Source organism: Cheilinus undulatus, linkage group 20 (assembly GCF_018320785.1).
Source record: "Cheilinus undulatus linkage group 20, ASM1832078v1, whole genome shotgun sequence".
NCBI classification, from domain to species: Eukaryota; Metazoa; Chordata; class Actinopteri; order Labriformes; family Labridae; genus Cheilinus; species Cheilinus undulatus.
In genome coordinates this window covers 15,630,575-15,646,872 of record NC_054884.1, presented here as the reverse complement: position 1 = coordinate 15,646,872, position 16,298 = coordinate 15,630,575, and the positions used below count along the sequence as shown (strand labels likewise).

Sequence of the window (16,298 nt, the reverse complement as noted above, 5' to 3'; positions counted from 1 at the left end):
CCCCTTCACTTTTTAAAAGTTTGTTGTGTTGCAGCCTGATGCTACAGTTGGAAAAAATATCTCTTTAATGTACACTCAGTACCTGATAAGTGTGAATTAATTACAAAATAAAAAATAAAAAAACCCTGAAATATCACATTTACATAAGTATTTTGCAAAAACACTTGAAATTTAGCTCAGGTTCCCCCCATTTCTCTTGATCTTTGCTGAGATGTTTCAACATCTTGGTTGGAGTTCACCTGTGGTAAAATAAACCGATGGACACAATTTCAAAAGGCACACACCTCTCTATAGAAGGTCTCACAGCTGACAATGCATACCACACCATGAGGTCAAAGGAACTGAAGGTTCCTGAGAGCACAGTTGCCTCCGCGATTCTTAAATGGAAGAAGTTTGACAAAACCAGGACTCTTCAAAGAGCTGGTCGAGCAAACGGGATGGAAGTCCCCCCTCCAAGTAAAACACATGAAAGACTGCTTGGAGTTTGCAAAAAACTCCAAATGAGAGACAAGTAGACTTTAATGTGTTCTGCACTGATGAGAGGCTTCCATCCAGTCGCTCTGCCGTAAGCCCAGATAAGTGATGGTCACAGTAATGACCATCAGATTCTTTGTTACTTCTCTTCCTAAGGCCCCTGATCACGCTTAGAAAAGTCCCGGTTGTGCCAAACTACTTTCATTTGAGAATTACAGAGACCGATGTTGAGAACCTTCAATGGAGCAGACTTTTTTTGTAGCCTTCTCTAGATCTGTGCCGGTCAACAATCCTGTCTCTGAGCCCTGCAGGACATTCCTTTGACCTCATGGCTTGGTTTCTGCTCTGATATGCATTATCAGCTGTGAGACTTTCTATAGAGAATTGTGTGCCCTTTTAAATTGTTTCAATCAATTTAATTTACTACAGGTGGACTCCAATCAAGGTGTAGAAATATCTCAGCAAATATCAAAAGAAATAGGACGAGAAATAAGTGTTTTTGCAAAGGGTCAGAATACTTATCTAAATGTGATATTTCAGGTTTTTTATTCCAATTAATTTGCTTTTTTTCAAATTCTGTTTTCACTTTGTCAGGATGGAATAGAGTGTAGATTAATGAGAATGAAAATATTTTTTTATGACTCCAGTATCAGGCTTCAACAAAATTGAGCAAAGTGAAAAGGGGTGGAATACTTCTTGAATTCACTGTATTCTGAAGAGTCAAAACTGTAGTCTAAAGATTTACTTTTTTCATTGAAGTTGAAAATGTACAAAATGTGATCAATTTAAAGCTCCTGTGACAAGTACTTAGCTTGTTAAGAAACAGACTGAAATAAATATTGATCTGTATTAGTGAAGAAAAAAACCAGATCATCAACAAAAGATTGACTATCTGTATCTAGTTGCTTTTAAAGCCTGAAGTCATTGCTAAAGGTGTCAGTGATCAACGACACCAACAGCAGATTAGCAATGACTGATATGTTTGACTGTGACAAGAAATAAGCTTCAAATGGCTCAATTACATGTACAAAATCATCAAAGCAACACAATGAAGAGCTTTGTCCACAGGGGGCGCCAAAATTAACACAAACCAAAAGTTCCTCACAGGAGCTTTAATATCTTTTTTCCAGGTGTATTTTAACCATTCATATAAATCTTTTAAGGTTGAAAACATCTGTGGAGTAAATCCGTGTGGCTTTGAAATATATCAGTGGACATATATAAACTATTGATAGATATAAATGAGTGTCTGCATAGCGTTGTGATAGGTTGGTGCTCTGGTGGGAGTGTTGGTCAGCTTTCATGCCCTTTAGGCAGAGAGCTGATCCTGTAGGCTCATCAGTGGATTAAATATAAATGTAGCTTAGGCCACATCCTGATGTGACAGTGTTTACATGTGGCCGTAGAGCTTTTTTTTTTTTTTTTTTCTTTTTGAAGTATTTGCACGCAACAAGCAGCGTTAAATATGCAGCACAATTTCACAACTAGCAGCCACAGATATAGTGTTATGAACTAGGCACAATAATTAGGCTGATTTAATGCAGCCTTGTAGGTTATCCTGGCACTGTGGAAGGGGCAACTGGGCGTTTTTCATACAGTACCTGTCCACACATGTTGACATATCTGCATTGGTATGTTTATATTTGCAAAGGGAAAGAGGTGTGCACAAACCCAGTGTTATCCAAGCTCTGTCCTCTTCAGTGTGCACCAGAAACTTCCGACTTAAGGAGGTTTTCAAAAGTCAGCGAGCAAAAAAAAAAAAAAAAAAAAACCAAGCAAGCAAAAAGTCAGCCATGGTTCCATCCTTTCTGTCAGTACCTCCTCTTTCCATGTTTCCCACCATCAGTCATGCAGGTTTTCGGCCGAAGAGCTGCATCATCCAACATAAAACATACAGATCAAAAAACATAGCATCAAAAAGACTCTTCAGCTCTTCTCTTATGGATTAAGGATTGATATTTGAAGTACTAAGAAAGTGCATTTAAGCTGTTCCCTGCTCACCTGGATCTGCTGTTGGCACCTTCTTGCTGTGATGGACTATTTGGTTCTCATTGGTCATCTTCACATCCTGATCCTCCACATAATTACTGCAACACAAGAATAAAACACAGAGGCAGCAGGGCTAAGTTGATTTGCCGTTCTAAATAAGAACAGTAACAAGGAAAGACATAAAATGGAGGTTTCACTAATAACAAAGCTTGAAGCCAGCAGGTCCAGGCCTTGAGACGAGGGATGGGACTAGAGAGGAAGGAAAGAGAGAGAGAGAGCAGGGGGTGAGACAAAACAAGTGTAGGAAGTAGAGTGAGGGATGGCTGATGGGGGCGTTTGAGGGCACTGGAGGAATCTTCAGTACAGGGATTGACCACAGGGGGGTGCTGACACGACGCTCTGTTACTCACTGTTTGTAGTGTCTGCTGCCGCGGGGGCTGAGGTGGAGAAGAGCACATCTGTGTTTAATTAAGGCTCTACTTTGTGACACTGAGGCTGAAAAACACATATTTTATTGTCACTCTGTTTGTCTGGAGCCGCTGTTTCCTTCTTTAATAATCCTGCAGCCTTCATCAGACCCCCACACTTCCAAACAAGACAGGGCCCATCAATAACTCTTAACTACTGACGCTCTACATGGACATATATCCATACATTTGATTTTAGTCTCCTTTTCAGTCATTAGTTACCCATCATCATGGGAAAAACAGCATTGTTATCCATAGATAATGAAATAAATGAGTCAAGATCTCAAGAAGACAACTTCAACTTACTTTTCAGCATCAGCAAAGGGAGTAAAAAATGTATAGATGTGTGTCTGCTTAGGGCTTCCATTCTCTAGCAGTTGCTGCAATTTTAGTGTGAAAAATTGAACCAAATTTGGATATAGGCCCATTCAGGGTGTAAAATACTGGCCTAATTAAAACATATGGCAAACCATACTAAGGGTATTTTCTTGAAAAATGAAATATTGAGGATAATAGTCCTCTACTGTGCGGTCAGATGTTGCCATAGGTTTGTAAAACAAAGAAAAGAAGAGTGATCCAATTGTAAATTGTGCTAATTTATAGTCACTTTTATGAATGATTATTAAAACAGCTGCCATTTTTGGTTCTTTATTATTTATTATTACAGTTGCATTAAAGTTATGTAGTTTATATCAGTTTTTTTATTTTTAGTGATCCTGCTAAAATTTATTGAGACATTCAATATTTGTGATTTTTTAGGTTTTCTGAAGGAATTATAAGGGTAAAATAAACTGTGTTAATAGTGAAATATATGTGATTTTAGAGAGTATTAAAACAGTTTTACCATTTTTTTCCATTTTAAAATCAGATTTTATTTTTAATGTGAGCCTCATCAACACTAGATATAGTCAATAAATATTTGTGATTATTATAGGTGCTGGAATTGTAAGATAAAACTGGTGATACCACCATTACTTATACAGTATTCTGATGCCAGTAATTTCTTGCCTTCAATAGAGGTCAGAATCTAAAGGCAACTTCACCGACTCTGATGTTCCTGAGCCTGCCAAGAGACACTGAAGCTATTTCAGATGACTGTGTAGTCTGACCTGTACCTGTTCCATGTCATAAGTTTAATGGAAAAGCCGCATGCCGACTCATCTTTCAAACATGAAAATGTACCTCAAAAATATTTGTATTTAAAATAAATCTTTTGTATCTTTTTTTTCATGTTCAAGTAAATACTCATTTGACTTTTTAGGTGTTTGTTTTCCATAAAAAAAAAATTTAATATGCATACAATCCATGGATTTTTTTTTTCATAAAAAGGAACTGTATCTGGTTACTTTGCTGACCCTGATTTTAAACATAATATTTCAAAATATACATAAAAGTGACAAAAGTAAACAAAAAAAGTCTTAGGATGTCCACCAATAACATCCTAGGGCTTGAATTTCAAAGTATTTCAATGAGTGCCCTATAAAGGGTTAACAAGTCTGGATCAAACAACAAGTCAGGGAAAGTTAGCACCTACCCAGCCAATCACAGCTACTATGTGAGGAGAAGGTTTGGTCTGCCTGGCAACAGCCAAGTTTTAAACTAGCTTCATCCATTTTCTACATTTTTCACAGTGCTCACAGAGCTGTTAGGTGAAACTTGCTTGTCAATGAGACTTCTCGTGAGCTTACCAATCAAAATCAAGAAGGGTTGGGACTTCTGATATTAGCTTTATCAACAGTGATGGCAAACTATCAATATACTATCTATAAAACTATCTGACTCGTGTATTTGAGGGCCTATTTTCCAGGGCTAAAGCTGCTGCCAGTGCCAGGAAAGCATTTCTTTACATTTTCCAAGTTTTCTAGGTGACATATCCAAAAATAAAAGCAGAAATCGCACACGTAGATATTTAAAAAAACAAACAAGAAAAACACCTTACATATTCTAATGCAAGAAGTGGAAATCAGTTTTTGTAACTTGGAAGGTGTAAACACAAGTAAAGCCTGGCATACACTGTGCTGTTTCAAGCCGACTCTATAACAGTCGAGGTCGCACGTCAGCTCATACTGTGCAACTAAACTGTTTACTCTGCACAACAAGTACTCACAATTTATGTGATCACACTGTTTGTTCTGATGGTCAAGGACAACAGGAGTGCTCGCAACTCACATAGCTGGGACTGTAACAACCGCTTTTAAGAAGGAACATGTTCATAAAACCATCTCGCACAGTTTTTAAGAAGATTCTGGCACTCACCAAATTGTCCTTACCTCTGTTTTTAGCTAAAAACAAAATATAAAAACATTCCAGAGCACTCTAATAAACATTTCAGTGCTGATATGACAGGATAAAATGTTTAATTTTGCACGTCACAGCACTCAAACATGCTAGATTAAGAATGACACAATAAAATATGTTTTTTAATTCAATTCACTGCATTTTTGTCAACTTCACACGTTTAAGTAATTGAATGTTGAGCACAAATACGTAACTTAACTATGGTTAAGTATAAATTGAAACATGCAGTGTTTGATCTTTTCAGCAAAATGTTAAATTCTGAATATAAATGAAAAAGGTGTAGGAGTTTTAATGTTTGTGACTTATTAAAAACAATCAAAAACTCTCTAAACATGCCAGGAACTTACAGTGTTTAAATGCTGTTCCATTGTTTTAAAATGTTAGAGTTTGGAATAAATGTTTGCTTTAATAAAACCCTACTCAGGTTGAACCCTCCCTCAACGCCTGATTCAGATATTTTGGAATTCATCATGAATGCATCCTTTTGTTATTACTGCACGATGCATGCCATTTCCGATTAAAAACACCATCTTAACCAATGATTTCAACCTATGATATATTTAAAGCTGCAGTAAGCGATTTATCTTTAGTATCGTATGCCCACAAAAACAACACAACCCGCCAGGGTGTTGTTATTAAAGCCATCTAACAGAATAACACACTTCCACAACGCCTTCTCGCGCTGCACTCTCACTTGAGGAAAACCAGCAAGGGACGATGCTCCAGCCAGGAGGAGGGTAGCACTCGCAGCCAATCACAGCTCAGGTCAGAGGAAGCGTTCCTATTGGCCGCTGTAGAGGTGCTCCTCTGCCTCTAAGCTCAGTGAGAAGTTAAAACAATGGCTGAGTTACCAGCTTTGTTCGGTCCTGTGTAGAATTTGTTCATCATGAGATGAAGTGTTTTCTTGCCTGTAATCCGGCCATTGATTTCAGTGGAAAAGTGGAGCAAAATCACTCCACGAGAGCTTTGCCACCGCCAGTATTTGTTCAGCGGAGGTATGTGAGAAGAGGGGCGGAGCTACGGAGCTCAAACACAGAGAAGAACAGGAAGGGAGGGGGAGTAGAGTTGATTCTACACGGTTCTCATCGGATGTTACATACTCAAGCTTTAATATCTACAACTGGTACTGAAAATATATTCAAATCTTCCTCTTTTGATGCAACTTGGAGCAGCACTATGTCCACTTTTGACAGATTGAACTATTTAAAAATATTGTGATTTTTTTTATGGTTGATATTCATTTGGATGTTACCAACATCTTGTTACTTCTCTCACTTCTGTGTTACTTCTTTGTTTGCACACAGCACTGCAGTTCATTGTCCATGTATGGGCATAAAAGAGGCATTTCTCTATCCTAAGTAGGGGAAACATGCAGGCACTTTCAGCTTATGAGCACCTAAAACGTAACACAGGTGTGAACGGTTCACAAGATTAAGAACGTGTCATAAAGTCCATGTGGGTTTCTCTTAATTTTCTTAAGAACAAATGTAAAAAAATCTTAGAAGATGCTGTGAATGAGGCCTTTTGATGTGATGGACCAAGGCTGAAGTCATATATATTGTCTTGTTTGCACTCTTTAAATTGCTACAGTTGAAAAAGGAAAAAAATGGCACAGAGTTGGAGATTCTGCTCATAGTTTTGCTCTCACTGTGCAATTCTGTGCAGTCATATGATCAAAAAAGTCAGAAATCTATCCAACTTGCTGATAGCAGCTGGTAGGGTTGTGGTTGGCTGTTGTGTGGACCGTACACTGCATGACAAATGATACATCATCAGACCGGAAGTTAGTCCGGCCCTCAAGTGAGCCATGTAACTCTCTTTCTGAATAAGCTGAAAATTGCACAGTGTAGCCAAGCTTAAGGCTATGCTTATAAATATCCACTATATAAATAATACACCCACAGATAAGCTTTAATTTTATAAAGCTGCAAAATAAGGGAAAAAGTTTAAAATTAACAAAATTTTTTGTGAGCTACCCTTCTTGGATCACACTATGGTTTCAACCTTCAATTTGATATGGTCTTCAACTTTGCAAACACTTTGCACACTGCTGGATACATTTTTGTTGACGTTTAAAATGTACATGTAAAGCATACATGAAGTATTTTAGAAAAAATTGTTTAAAAATCCAGGCTAACCTGATGACAGTGTTCCTCTCCCTGTGTGCGATGTAGGCATTGTCTGTGAACAGGATGGTGTGATAGGGCACCTCTGGATCACAGGTGGGCAGGATACCTCTTGACACATGGCTGACACAGTCCAGGATGCCGTTATACACCAGGAGGTCATCCACCAGCAGCTGAAAACACAACAATGTTTTTATGTTAGCTGAACTGAAGACAAAAGCAGTAATTTCAAAGCCCACAGCAGACTGAGATGCTTACCCCAAACTCCTTGACTCCTCTCTGTGGTGTCTTTGAGTAGTTCCACAGTTTGATCATGGACACAGTTACAGGCTGATCAAAGATGACATACACACGGTTTACCTGAGAAGAAACAAAAATTTCCTTTAACATCTCTACTGAGTATGTTTATATATGTACTGTCTGTTTATTGTCTCTTTATCTCCTCACCAGTCCAGGAAGCACCGGTGCTAACCACATGTGTCTTCCATCGTGGGTGCTGTTGTCTCCGTCTATTAATTTATCTGGAGTCCTAACATCACCGCTCACATTGTCCAGGATGTTTACGCTGTCAGGAAAAGCAGCAATGTCTAGTGGACATTACGTTGAGGAACCAATTACTGCACACAAATACACCCTAAATTTCTATTTATAACAGGTCAATTTACTCTTTGCATATTTTAATCTATATCATAAGAGGGAGATAAACAGTACTGTGCAGAACTTTAAGGCATGCTTGGGCCAAAAGCTTAGGCTGAAGTAAGGGGTGTAATGGCAAATAAGCCCATCTAAGGGGGACCCATTGAGTGGGAAGGACTGACACAACATCGGTCATGCTCTGGATGTCCTTGAATTTTACCAGGGGGAAATAAAGTGTTGAAAAATTAACAAAGTCCACACCTTCAGGGCACAAAAAGGGTGGGTGTGAGGAGTAAACAAGGGCTAGGGTACTGTCTGGGTGGCAAGTAGGGTTGCCATTAGCCCCTGCTCATGCTGGGGATGTCCCAAAGGCCTGAAAACTGCCAGGGGTGTCTGAGCAAATCATCAGGGGTGAAAAGACAAAAGAGACGCTGTCCTCCTTAACCTTGGATGCCAGGCGGTACTCATATGTTGATGTGTATTGAGCTTGACCCTTGCCCCCCTCTCCTGGCCTGGGTTGTGGCACATCAGGCCCTGTGATGAATCCCTAGTGCCCTACATGTCTAAAATGTATGTACATGACTGTAATTTATTTATCAAATCCCATTTTTGCACTGTTATCACACGTGCTACACACATAGGCTGAAAAACATGCACAGTACAACCAGGATCCAGTGGACATGCAAAGGAGATGCAGAGTTAGAGCTGCTGCATACAAACAAGCTCCACCTGAGCAGTTAGGGGTTCAGTGTCCTACTCAGGAAGCGAACTGGTATCCTTCCAGCTACCAGACCCATCACCAGACTAAACCAGCAAACCTCTGATTATTAACCCAAGTTCTTACAGGCTGAGGCACTGCCAGCCATGACAGGCATATTGTGCAAATATCACATAAAAAAAACATATAAAACTGTAATCAGACAAGTTTTAGAATCTGTTCTCATCCATAACAAACAAAAGGAGAAGATTTATAATTTTAACTTTAAAAATCTCCATCTAAATTAAATGTTTATCTTTCTTTGCCACAGTTACAATTAAATTTGAAATATAGAGATAAATTTCAGCTAAAGGCTTTAGGTTTGACAGGATTGGTGCTTCATTAAAGGATACTGTTTTCACATAGACTCATCTTCTCGTGGCTCTGGTTGTAAAACTCAAGGCCGTTGAGGCCGATGTAGTATGGGTCTCCCCACGTTGTTAAGAGCTGCAGCTGAAAGATGACTGACAGGCGAGGGTTAAGGAATAAACAACGTGTAACAAACATCAGAAAGGCTCTGATAAAGTAAATTCTTATTTACTAAATAAAGCGCTATTCTCATCTTTAACTATTTTATTGTCTGAATTGTGAGTTTAGACTTTAAATTTTAAAAAATCATTCTTAAAAGCAAATTAACTCTTGTGTGATTTGAACACAGTCAGTGTTGATTTATTACTATTTATTAAAAATAACGTTGTATAATGCACTATACATTATATACATACTAGTGCACTTCTTCTCAATACACTATACATGTACTATAACATCTGTAGCTCAGTAAAAAAGAAAATTAAGCTCATATTGTGTAAAACATATTAAACAAACTGCAAATTGTTGTCATACATTTAATACTCAAAAAATTAGCTGTGAATTTATGACTGGATTCATAACTGTAACAAGGATACATCCACAAGGCATGATGGGAGCTTCATAGTCCATGCTGGCCTGCTCTTGTTTCTTCAAGCTTCCTCTGAAATAAAGACATACATTACTTACTAGTTAAGAGAGTTTCTGGCATTGCAACACATGCTAATTTGAAGTCTGGCTCCTACTTGTGATAGTCCTCTATTCCCTTGCTGTCGGTGGGTTTTTGGAGGAAATCTATGAAGAGGATCTCCTGAGCAAAGTCAAAGTGACAGTTGCCAGGTCCTTTCCTGATCAGGAAGCCCTCGGGCGGGGAGATGGCAACATCGTCCACAAACACATGGATCACCTTCACCTGAACAAAATGGAGACAGGTTTTTTATGTTTAATGTGCTTTTTACCATCTTTTTTTCATCAGATTGTCTTTGTTAAATGTAAAACCTTGTGGTTAAACTACTAATAAAATTTACCCCTATTATCTAAAGGGAACTGGCATTGCTACCGTGTAATGATTGCAAGTTTGGAGACTTTTTTCATTCTAGTGTCTTAACAATTCTAATGAAGAAAAAGCTACGTGACTTTATCAATGCACCTCTCTAGAAAGGTCAGAGAGATCTGATCATCTTGTTAGACTTAGCAGCATAACTAGATGACTTTATCCAAGATTTTCAGAGTTTTAGTCTGTTTTCCTGTAATATCATCAGAGCAACTTCCCTTGGTGCAGACTCACTGCACAAATTCAAAATGGCTCAAGATGCGTTGGCAAGCACAGCTTGTTAGGTGTTGAATTAATAAGTCATTTATGATAAAAAACTGCACTTCAAGTTGTGTATCAACAAAAACTATGCAGCCACATTTATTTAAATGTATGGTTTTGATAAAACGAGGGACCAAAGCTTTTAAAATGACACTGCATGTCTGGTCTGCTGCATAAGCACACAGTGATAAAAAGAAGATGGGGATGAGTAAGTGAGATGGAGCACACAGTTTACAAGATACTAAAACTTCAATTGTTAATCTGTTGTAATGCAACTCTGTTTACCAATGAAGTTTGTGAACAACAGTGCAGACTGTGGTCTGTTTGAGATTAGATAAATACCCTCCAAAAAGCTCCGTGCCTTCAGCATGATGTCTGCACGACAGCTTGTCATCCTCACTGCTTTGTTTACCATAATTAACAAATTGGCTGCGTCTGTAACACATGCTTCTGTGCTGTGCCAGTTTACATCATCTGGACAGATTTCTGACACTCAAACACCTCAGAAATGTTGTTTAAAATGTAAACGAGAACATAACCTGACTAAAGGATGCCAGGTTTAAACTGGTCCCATGAATACATTTAATAGCATGGAGATGGGCTGGGTTTAGTGAGAACATGCATGGGTTACAATAGCTATGGATTTTTGATTAGTTTTATAGTTTTATGAAGTTTTTGTTTTTTGTTTCATTTTCAGTTTAGCTTCTTTAGTTTTACTGGTGGCCTGTTAAGTTTTTATTAGTTTTAGTATTAGCTTTACTGTTATCAGCAACATGGGATACTTGTTAGGGACAAGACCCAAAAGGGCTCTCCACTTCTCATTTTATTTATTCAATTTTGATGTTTACAAATGATGTATACAAATCAAAACCTAGAACTACCATAGATTCTGCATGGATTCTTCTTCAATTAAATTGGGCGATTAAACTCTCTTCAGGCTTGGGTATTCATGTCAGTCAGTCTGCTGCTGCAGGGTCATACTAAGGCGACTCTAATGTCATTTTATTGTAGTTAGTTTTGTAAGCACAGAATTAAGTTTTAGTTAGATTTTGTTTTTGTAAGCTTAGATTTTATTTCGTTCCAATTAACTAAAATGATTTCTTCATTAAAGTTTCAGTTATTTAGTTAGTTTTAGTTAACTATAAACCTAAGAACAGGCTGTATGTTCTTTTTTTGTTCTTTACTTTCTTATCATTTTGGCTGTGTTCATGTATATGGCATGAATTTTGGCAAGATTGTGTATTTATTTATCTTGTTATTTCCAGCTCAGCTCTTACAGTAAGTCTAAAATAAACTGTATACAAGCAAGAGTTACACTCAACCTTGTTAGAGTGGAATGCTGGTAACTATACAACTCGCTCTACTGATCTTACTTCTTAAAGTTCCTCGAGCATGTACTGAACTTGGTAAAACAGCTTTTTCCTTTGATACTCCAAGCTCATGGAACATCCTCCAACAATCTCTAAAAATTGATGTTCTTCCCTCTCTTTCAGAGTTCAGGACTTTGATTTCTAGCCATTGTGTTTCTCGCTGCAACTGTTTTACCTGATTTCATTTTATCTACCTTGTCACTGATGAGATTGTTGTTCACAGTGATTGTTCTATATACTGTACTTGTTTTATTGTGCTGTGGTTTTAATGTGTCTGTAATCTCGACGGCATTGGAAATGAAGGAAACCTCAATGTCCTTTCGAGAATAAATAAAGGTTTGGCTGACTGACTATTTCTGAAAAATGCATCATTGAAACCCATTGAAACTGCATTTTTTGACCTCACTCCTTTAAAGCATAATACATGCATTTAATCATATCTGGGTGTTAATCTGGGCTTTTGCTTTGGCATTGATCATTTTTACAACTTTCCACCAGATGGCGTCATTTTGACCATATTTGGCATATGAAGAAAAACGATGCAAAAAAATAATAATGCATAAAAATCAATGTTGCTGCTATTCATTGACATATCCCAGGCTGTAATAATTCAACACAAAAGAATTACTTTGCCCGTAGTCTACAGAAAATAATTCATTTTACAGATTTTTTCAACAAAAACATGGCAGTGAGACAAAAAAACTGGCATTCAAAGGGTTAAAATCTATAAAAATTAATGTATATTTGGGAGCAATATTTAGGTTAGTTGTAGGTGAAAAGATTAGTGCAATGAAAGTAAGATAAAATATTAATGTATCATATTTTTATAGCTCCGTATGACAAGTGCTGATGATAAGGGAAGTAGAAACTCTTTTAGTTAGTGCATCATAGGGCTGAACAATCTGCAAAAATAATCTAATTGCGATTTTTTTTACCAAATATTGTGATTGTGATTTAATATGAGATTATTCATGGGTTAATCTTATGTATTTTTCAATAAATTCAAGCAATAAATAATTCCATAAATAAAACCATGAGTATGGAAAACAATGTAATTATTTCCTAAGCAATTAATTCATAGTAGCATGAATCTGAATATGAGGGTGCAACAAGCTTTAAGCTATAAAGGAGGTGGCGGGGTTGGGGAGGTGAGGCTGTCTACCAGCTAATTGCAGCTGGGGTATGACTGTCGTGAAGTAACGCTAGGCTTCACCAGTTTTAGATAGAATGAGCTATTTTTACATAATGTGCATAAAATCTCTGCCACTGGAAAAATGATTTTCTTTTGACACATTTTTAGTAAAAGAAATATTGCATCATCATTAGTGCCCCATGTACGTAGGCAGCCCTGGTTCAAGTCTGGCTAGTGGCTCTTTTCCTTCAAGTCTCTTTCTCATTCCTGTTATATCATGAAAAATAAACATTTAGTCTTTGACTTAATATTAAAATGACTTTTAGTTTTTACCACACTTTGGTAATTTTAGTCTTTTTCATTTAAACAAAAACAAGAAGGATTTTGAATCCCTAACTAACATTTTAGTCATAGTTTTAGTCGACAAAATCAACACTGATACAGAGCCCCTGAAGTCCAAGAGGGAAATTTTTGATCAAGCCCACACAAGCTAAAAATGTTCACTGTCTAGGATTTCAGGGGCTCTATAGCCTCGCACAAACTATAAATGATAAAACAATCCTTTATAGTGGCAGGCTGAATAGTCAAAAGGACCAGACATTCAATAACTTATTTAATTAATCAATAAGTTCAGTGTTTTATGCCACAAAGTTGTTTTTTTTTTTTTTTTAACCTCATATACCCCTCTTGCAACACATGTTGCTGAAACTGTTAAAACATCTCTGCAGCCAGGCACCTTACACACAGTCTTCCATAACCTCCTGAATACCTACTGCTGAATTTACCCATAGATAAAACTGAACAAGCCCACTCTATTACAGTATCCTAAACTGGCCCTGGCTGGAGCCTGTCAGAAGAGTCTCACCCCTCTGTACGAGTCCTCAGGCGACTTGTTGTAGTTCCAGATACGGAATCCTGCAATGGTCTGGGTCTTGCTGAATGTTATGTTTAAGATGTGGGGCTCTCCATAGGAGAAAGGGATCAGCCACATGTGCTGGTCATCTGTGGTTATGTTATGGCCATCCATAAGCCTGGATAAAGAAAGCTATGTTATATGGAGAGTATTGAGTTTTTTTAAGGTAGAAATCGTCCCTTTAGTCAGTAAAACACACAGAGGTAAACATTTTCACAGAGCATTTAGAGTCTCACATACTTATCAAGTGTCCGCAGGTCATGTCCGTACTCAGGTAGGTCGTTCAGGTCTCTAGGGGAGGCAGCCATCATATTGAGGTCTAATGGTAAACTTTCTCCATCTTTCCCCACCACCTCCAACCCCGTCAGGCCCATGTAGTGAGAGTCGCCCCAAGTCAGCACCATCTCTAGTCTAAGGCCTGGGTGTGGGCATAAACGCTTATAAGTACAGTCATGGACGAAAATATTGGCACCCCTGGAATTTTTCCAGAAAATACACCATTTCTCCCAGAAATTGTTGCATTTACAAATGTTTTTGGTATACACGTGTTTAAAAATCCAAAGAAAAAAGACAAATTGACATAATTTTACACAAAACTCAAAAAATGGGCCGGACAAAATTATTGGCACCCTTTTAAAACTGTGGGTAAATCATTCTATTTCAAGCATGTGATGCTCATTTAAACTCACCTGTGACAGTAACAGGTGCTGACAATCTAGAAATCACACCTGAAGCCAGTTAGAATGTCTAAAAGTTGACTCGACCTTTGTGTTGTGTGCCTGTGTGTGTCACACCAAGCATGGAGGAGAGAAAGAAGAGCCGAGAATTGTCTGAGGACTTAGGAAGCAAAATTGTGGAAAAATATGAACAATCTCAAGGTTTCAAGACCATCTCCAGAGATCTTGAAATTCCTCTGTCCATTGTGCGAAATATAATCAAGAAGTTTATAAGCCACGGTACTGTGACTAATCTCCCTGGACGTGGACGGAAGGGAAAAACTGACAAAAGAATGCAACGCAGGATAGTGTGAATGGTGGATAAACATCCTCAGTCAACTTCCACACAAATTCAGGCTGTCTTGCAGACTCAGGGTGCAAAAGTGTGAGCTCAGACCATACGTCGTCATCTGAATGAGATGAAGCAATATGGCAGGAGACCAAGGAGAACCCCACTGCTGACAAAGAGACATAAAAAAGCCAGACTGGAGTTTGCAAAAATGTACCTGAGTAAGCCTCAGTCCTTCTGGGAGAACATTTTGTGGACAGATGAGACTAAGGTAGAGCTTTTTGGAAAAGCAGGTCATTCTACTGTTTACAGAAAATGGAATGAGGCCTACAAAGAAAAGAACACAGAACCTACAGTCAAACATGGTGGAGGTTCAAAGATGTTTTGGGGTTATTTTGTTGCCTGTGGCACTGGGTGCCTTGACTGTATGCAAGGAATCATGAAATCTGAGACTATCAAAACATTTTGGGCCGCAATGTAGGGCCTAGTGTCAGAAAGTTGGGTCTGCATCAGAGGTCATGGGTGTTCCAACAGGACAATGACCCGAAACATACCTCAAAAAGCACCAAGAAATGGTTGGAGACAAAGCGCTGGAGAGTTCTGAAGTGGCCAGCAATGAGTCTGGATCTAAATCCCATTGGACACCTATGAAGAAATCGCAAAACTGCTGTTGCAAGAAGCACCCTTCAAATCTGAGAGATCTGAAGCAGTTTGCAAAAGAAGAGTGGTCCAAAATTCCAGTTGAGAGGTGTAAGAAGCTTGTTGATGGTTACAGGAAGTGATTGGTTTCAGTTAATTTTTTACAAGGGTGTGCAACAAAACATTAAGTTGAGGGTGCCAATAATTTTCTCCGGCCCATTTTTTGAGTTTTGTGTAAAATTATGTCAATTTTGTCTTTTTTCTTCAGATTTTTTGTGTTGTTCCAATGCACATAAAGGCAATGAACACATGTATACCAAAAACATTTGACGATTGCAACAATTTCTGGGAGAAATGATGTATTTTCTGGAAAAATTCCAGGGGTGCCAATATTTTCGTCCATGACTGTAAACAAACCAATAAATATAACATCATCTGACAGAATTCTGATATCTACTCACACTTTCCAGTGTACACCCCAGGAATATGCTCCATGTTCTCCTCAGACTGACTCAAGGGGGGGTTGAGGTGGAGTTTTAGCTAGGAAAACATGTGAAACATTGACACCAAATAAAAAACACAGAACATTTCTAGAACAGCCTACATTTGCTGCTGATAAATCTTGAACTTACTTGAAGGTCTTCGTCTCTGAAACCAGCTTGTGTAAAAGGTCTTTCCTCCCCCTCTCCATCAGCGGTGCGTGGTCTCTGCAGCTCCTCCTCATACACTAGATTCTCTGGACACTCACCTTCACTGAGGAAGGTTTCATCATATCGAGACATGGCCTCCAGGATGTCATCGTCAGTGGTGAACAGGATGGTGTCACCAAACTGGTCCAGCCCTGAAAGTGACAGAAAAATGAAGTAAAGGA

The 16,298-nt window shown here is 38.3% G+C and overlaps 1 protein-coding gene across 3 annotated transcripts in view; it reads right to left on the bottom strand.

Annotated features, from left to right (window-relative positions):
* Positions 1-878: 878 nt before the first annotated feature.
* Positions 879-16,298, bottom strand: part of LOC121528547 (katanin-interacting protein) — a 32,072-nt gene continuing 16,652 nt past the window's right edge. For all 3 annotated transcript variants that reach the window (XM_041816054.1, XM_041816056.1, XM_041816055.1), the window contains exons 17-28: positions 16,060-16,268; positions 15,889-15,967; positions 14,024-14,201; positions 13,736-13,901; positions 9,800-9,966; positions 9,653-9,717; positions 9,101-9,211; positions 7,802-7,941; positions 7,613-7,714; positions 7,367-7,527; positions 2,476-2,561; positions 879-2,344 (exon numbers count right to left, since the gene is read on the bottom strand). In XM_041816054.1, the coding sequence (XP_041671988.1) occupies positions 2,286-2,344; positions 2,476-2,561; positions 7,367-7,527; positions 7,613-7,714; positions 7,802-7,941; positions 9,101-9,211; positions 9,653-9,717; positions 9,800-9,966; positions 13,736-13,901; positions 14,024-14,201; positions 15,889-15,967; positions 16,060-16,268 (1,523 nt within the window). In that variant the 3' untranslated portion in view covers positions 879-2,285. The remainder of the gene's footprint in view (positions 2,345-2,475; positions 2,562-7,366; positions 7,528-7,612; positions 7,715-7,801; positions 7,942-9,100; positions 9,212-9,652; positions 9,718-9,799; positions 9,967-13,735; positions 13,902-14,023; positions 14,202-15,888; positions 15,968-16,059; positions 16,269-16,298) is intronic.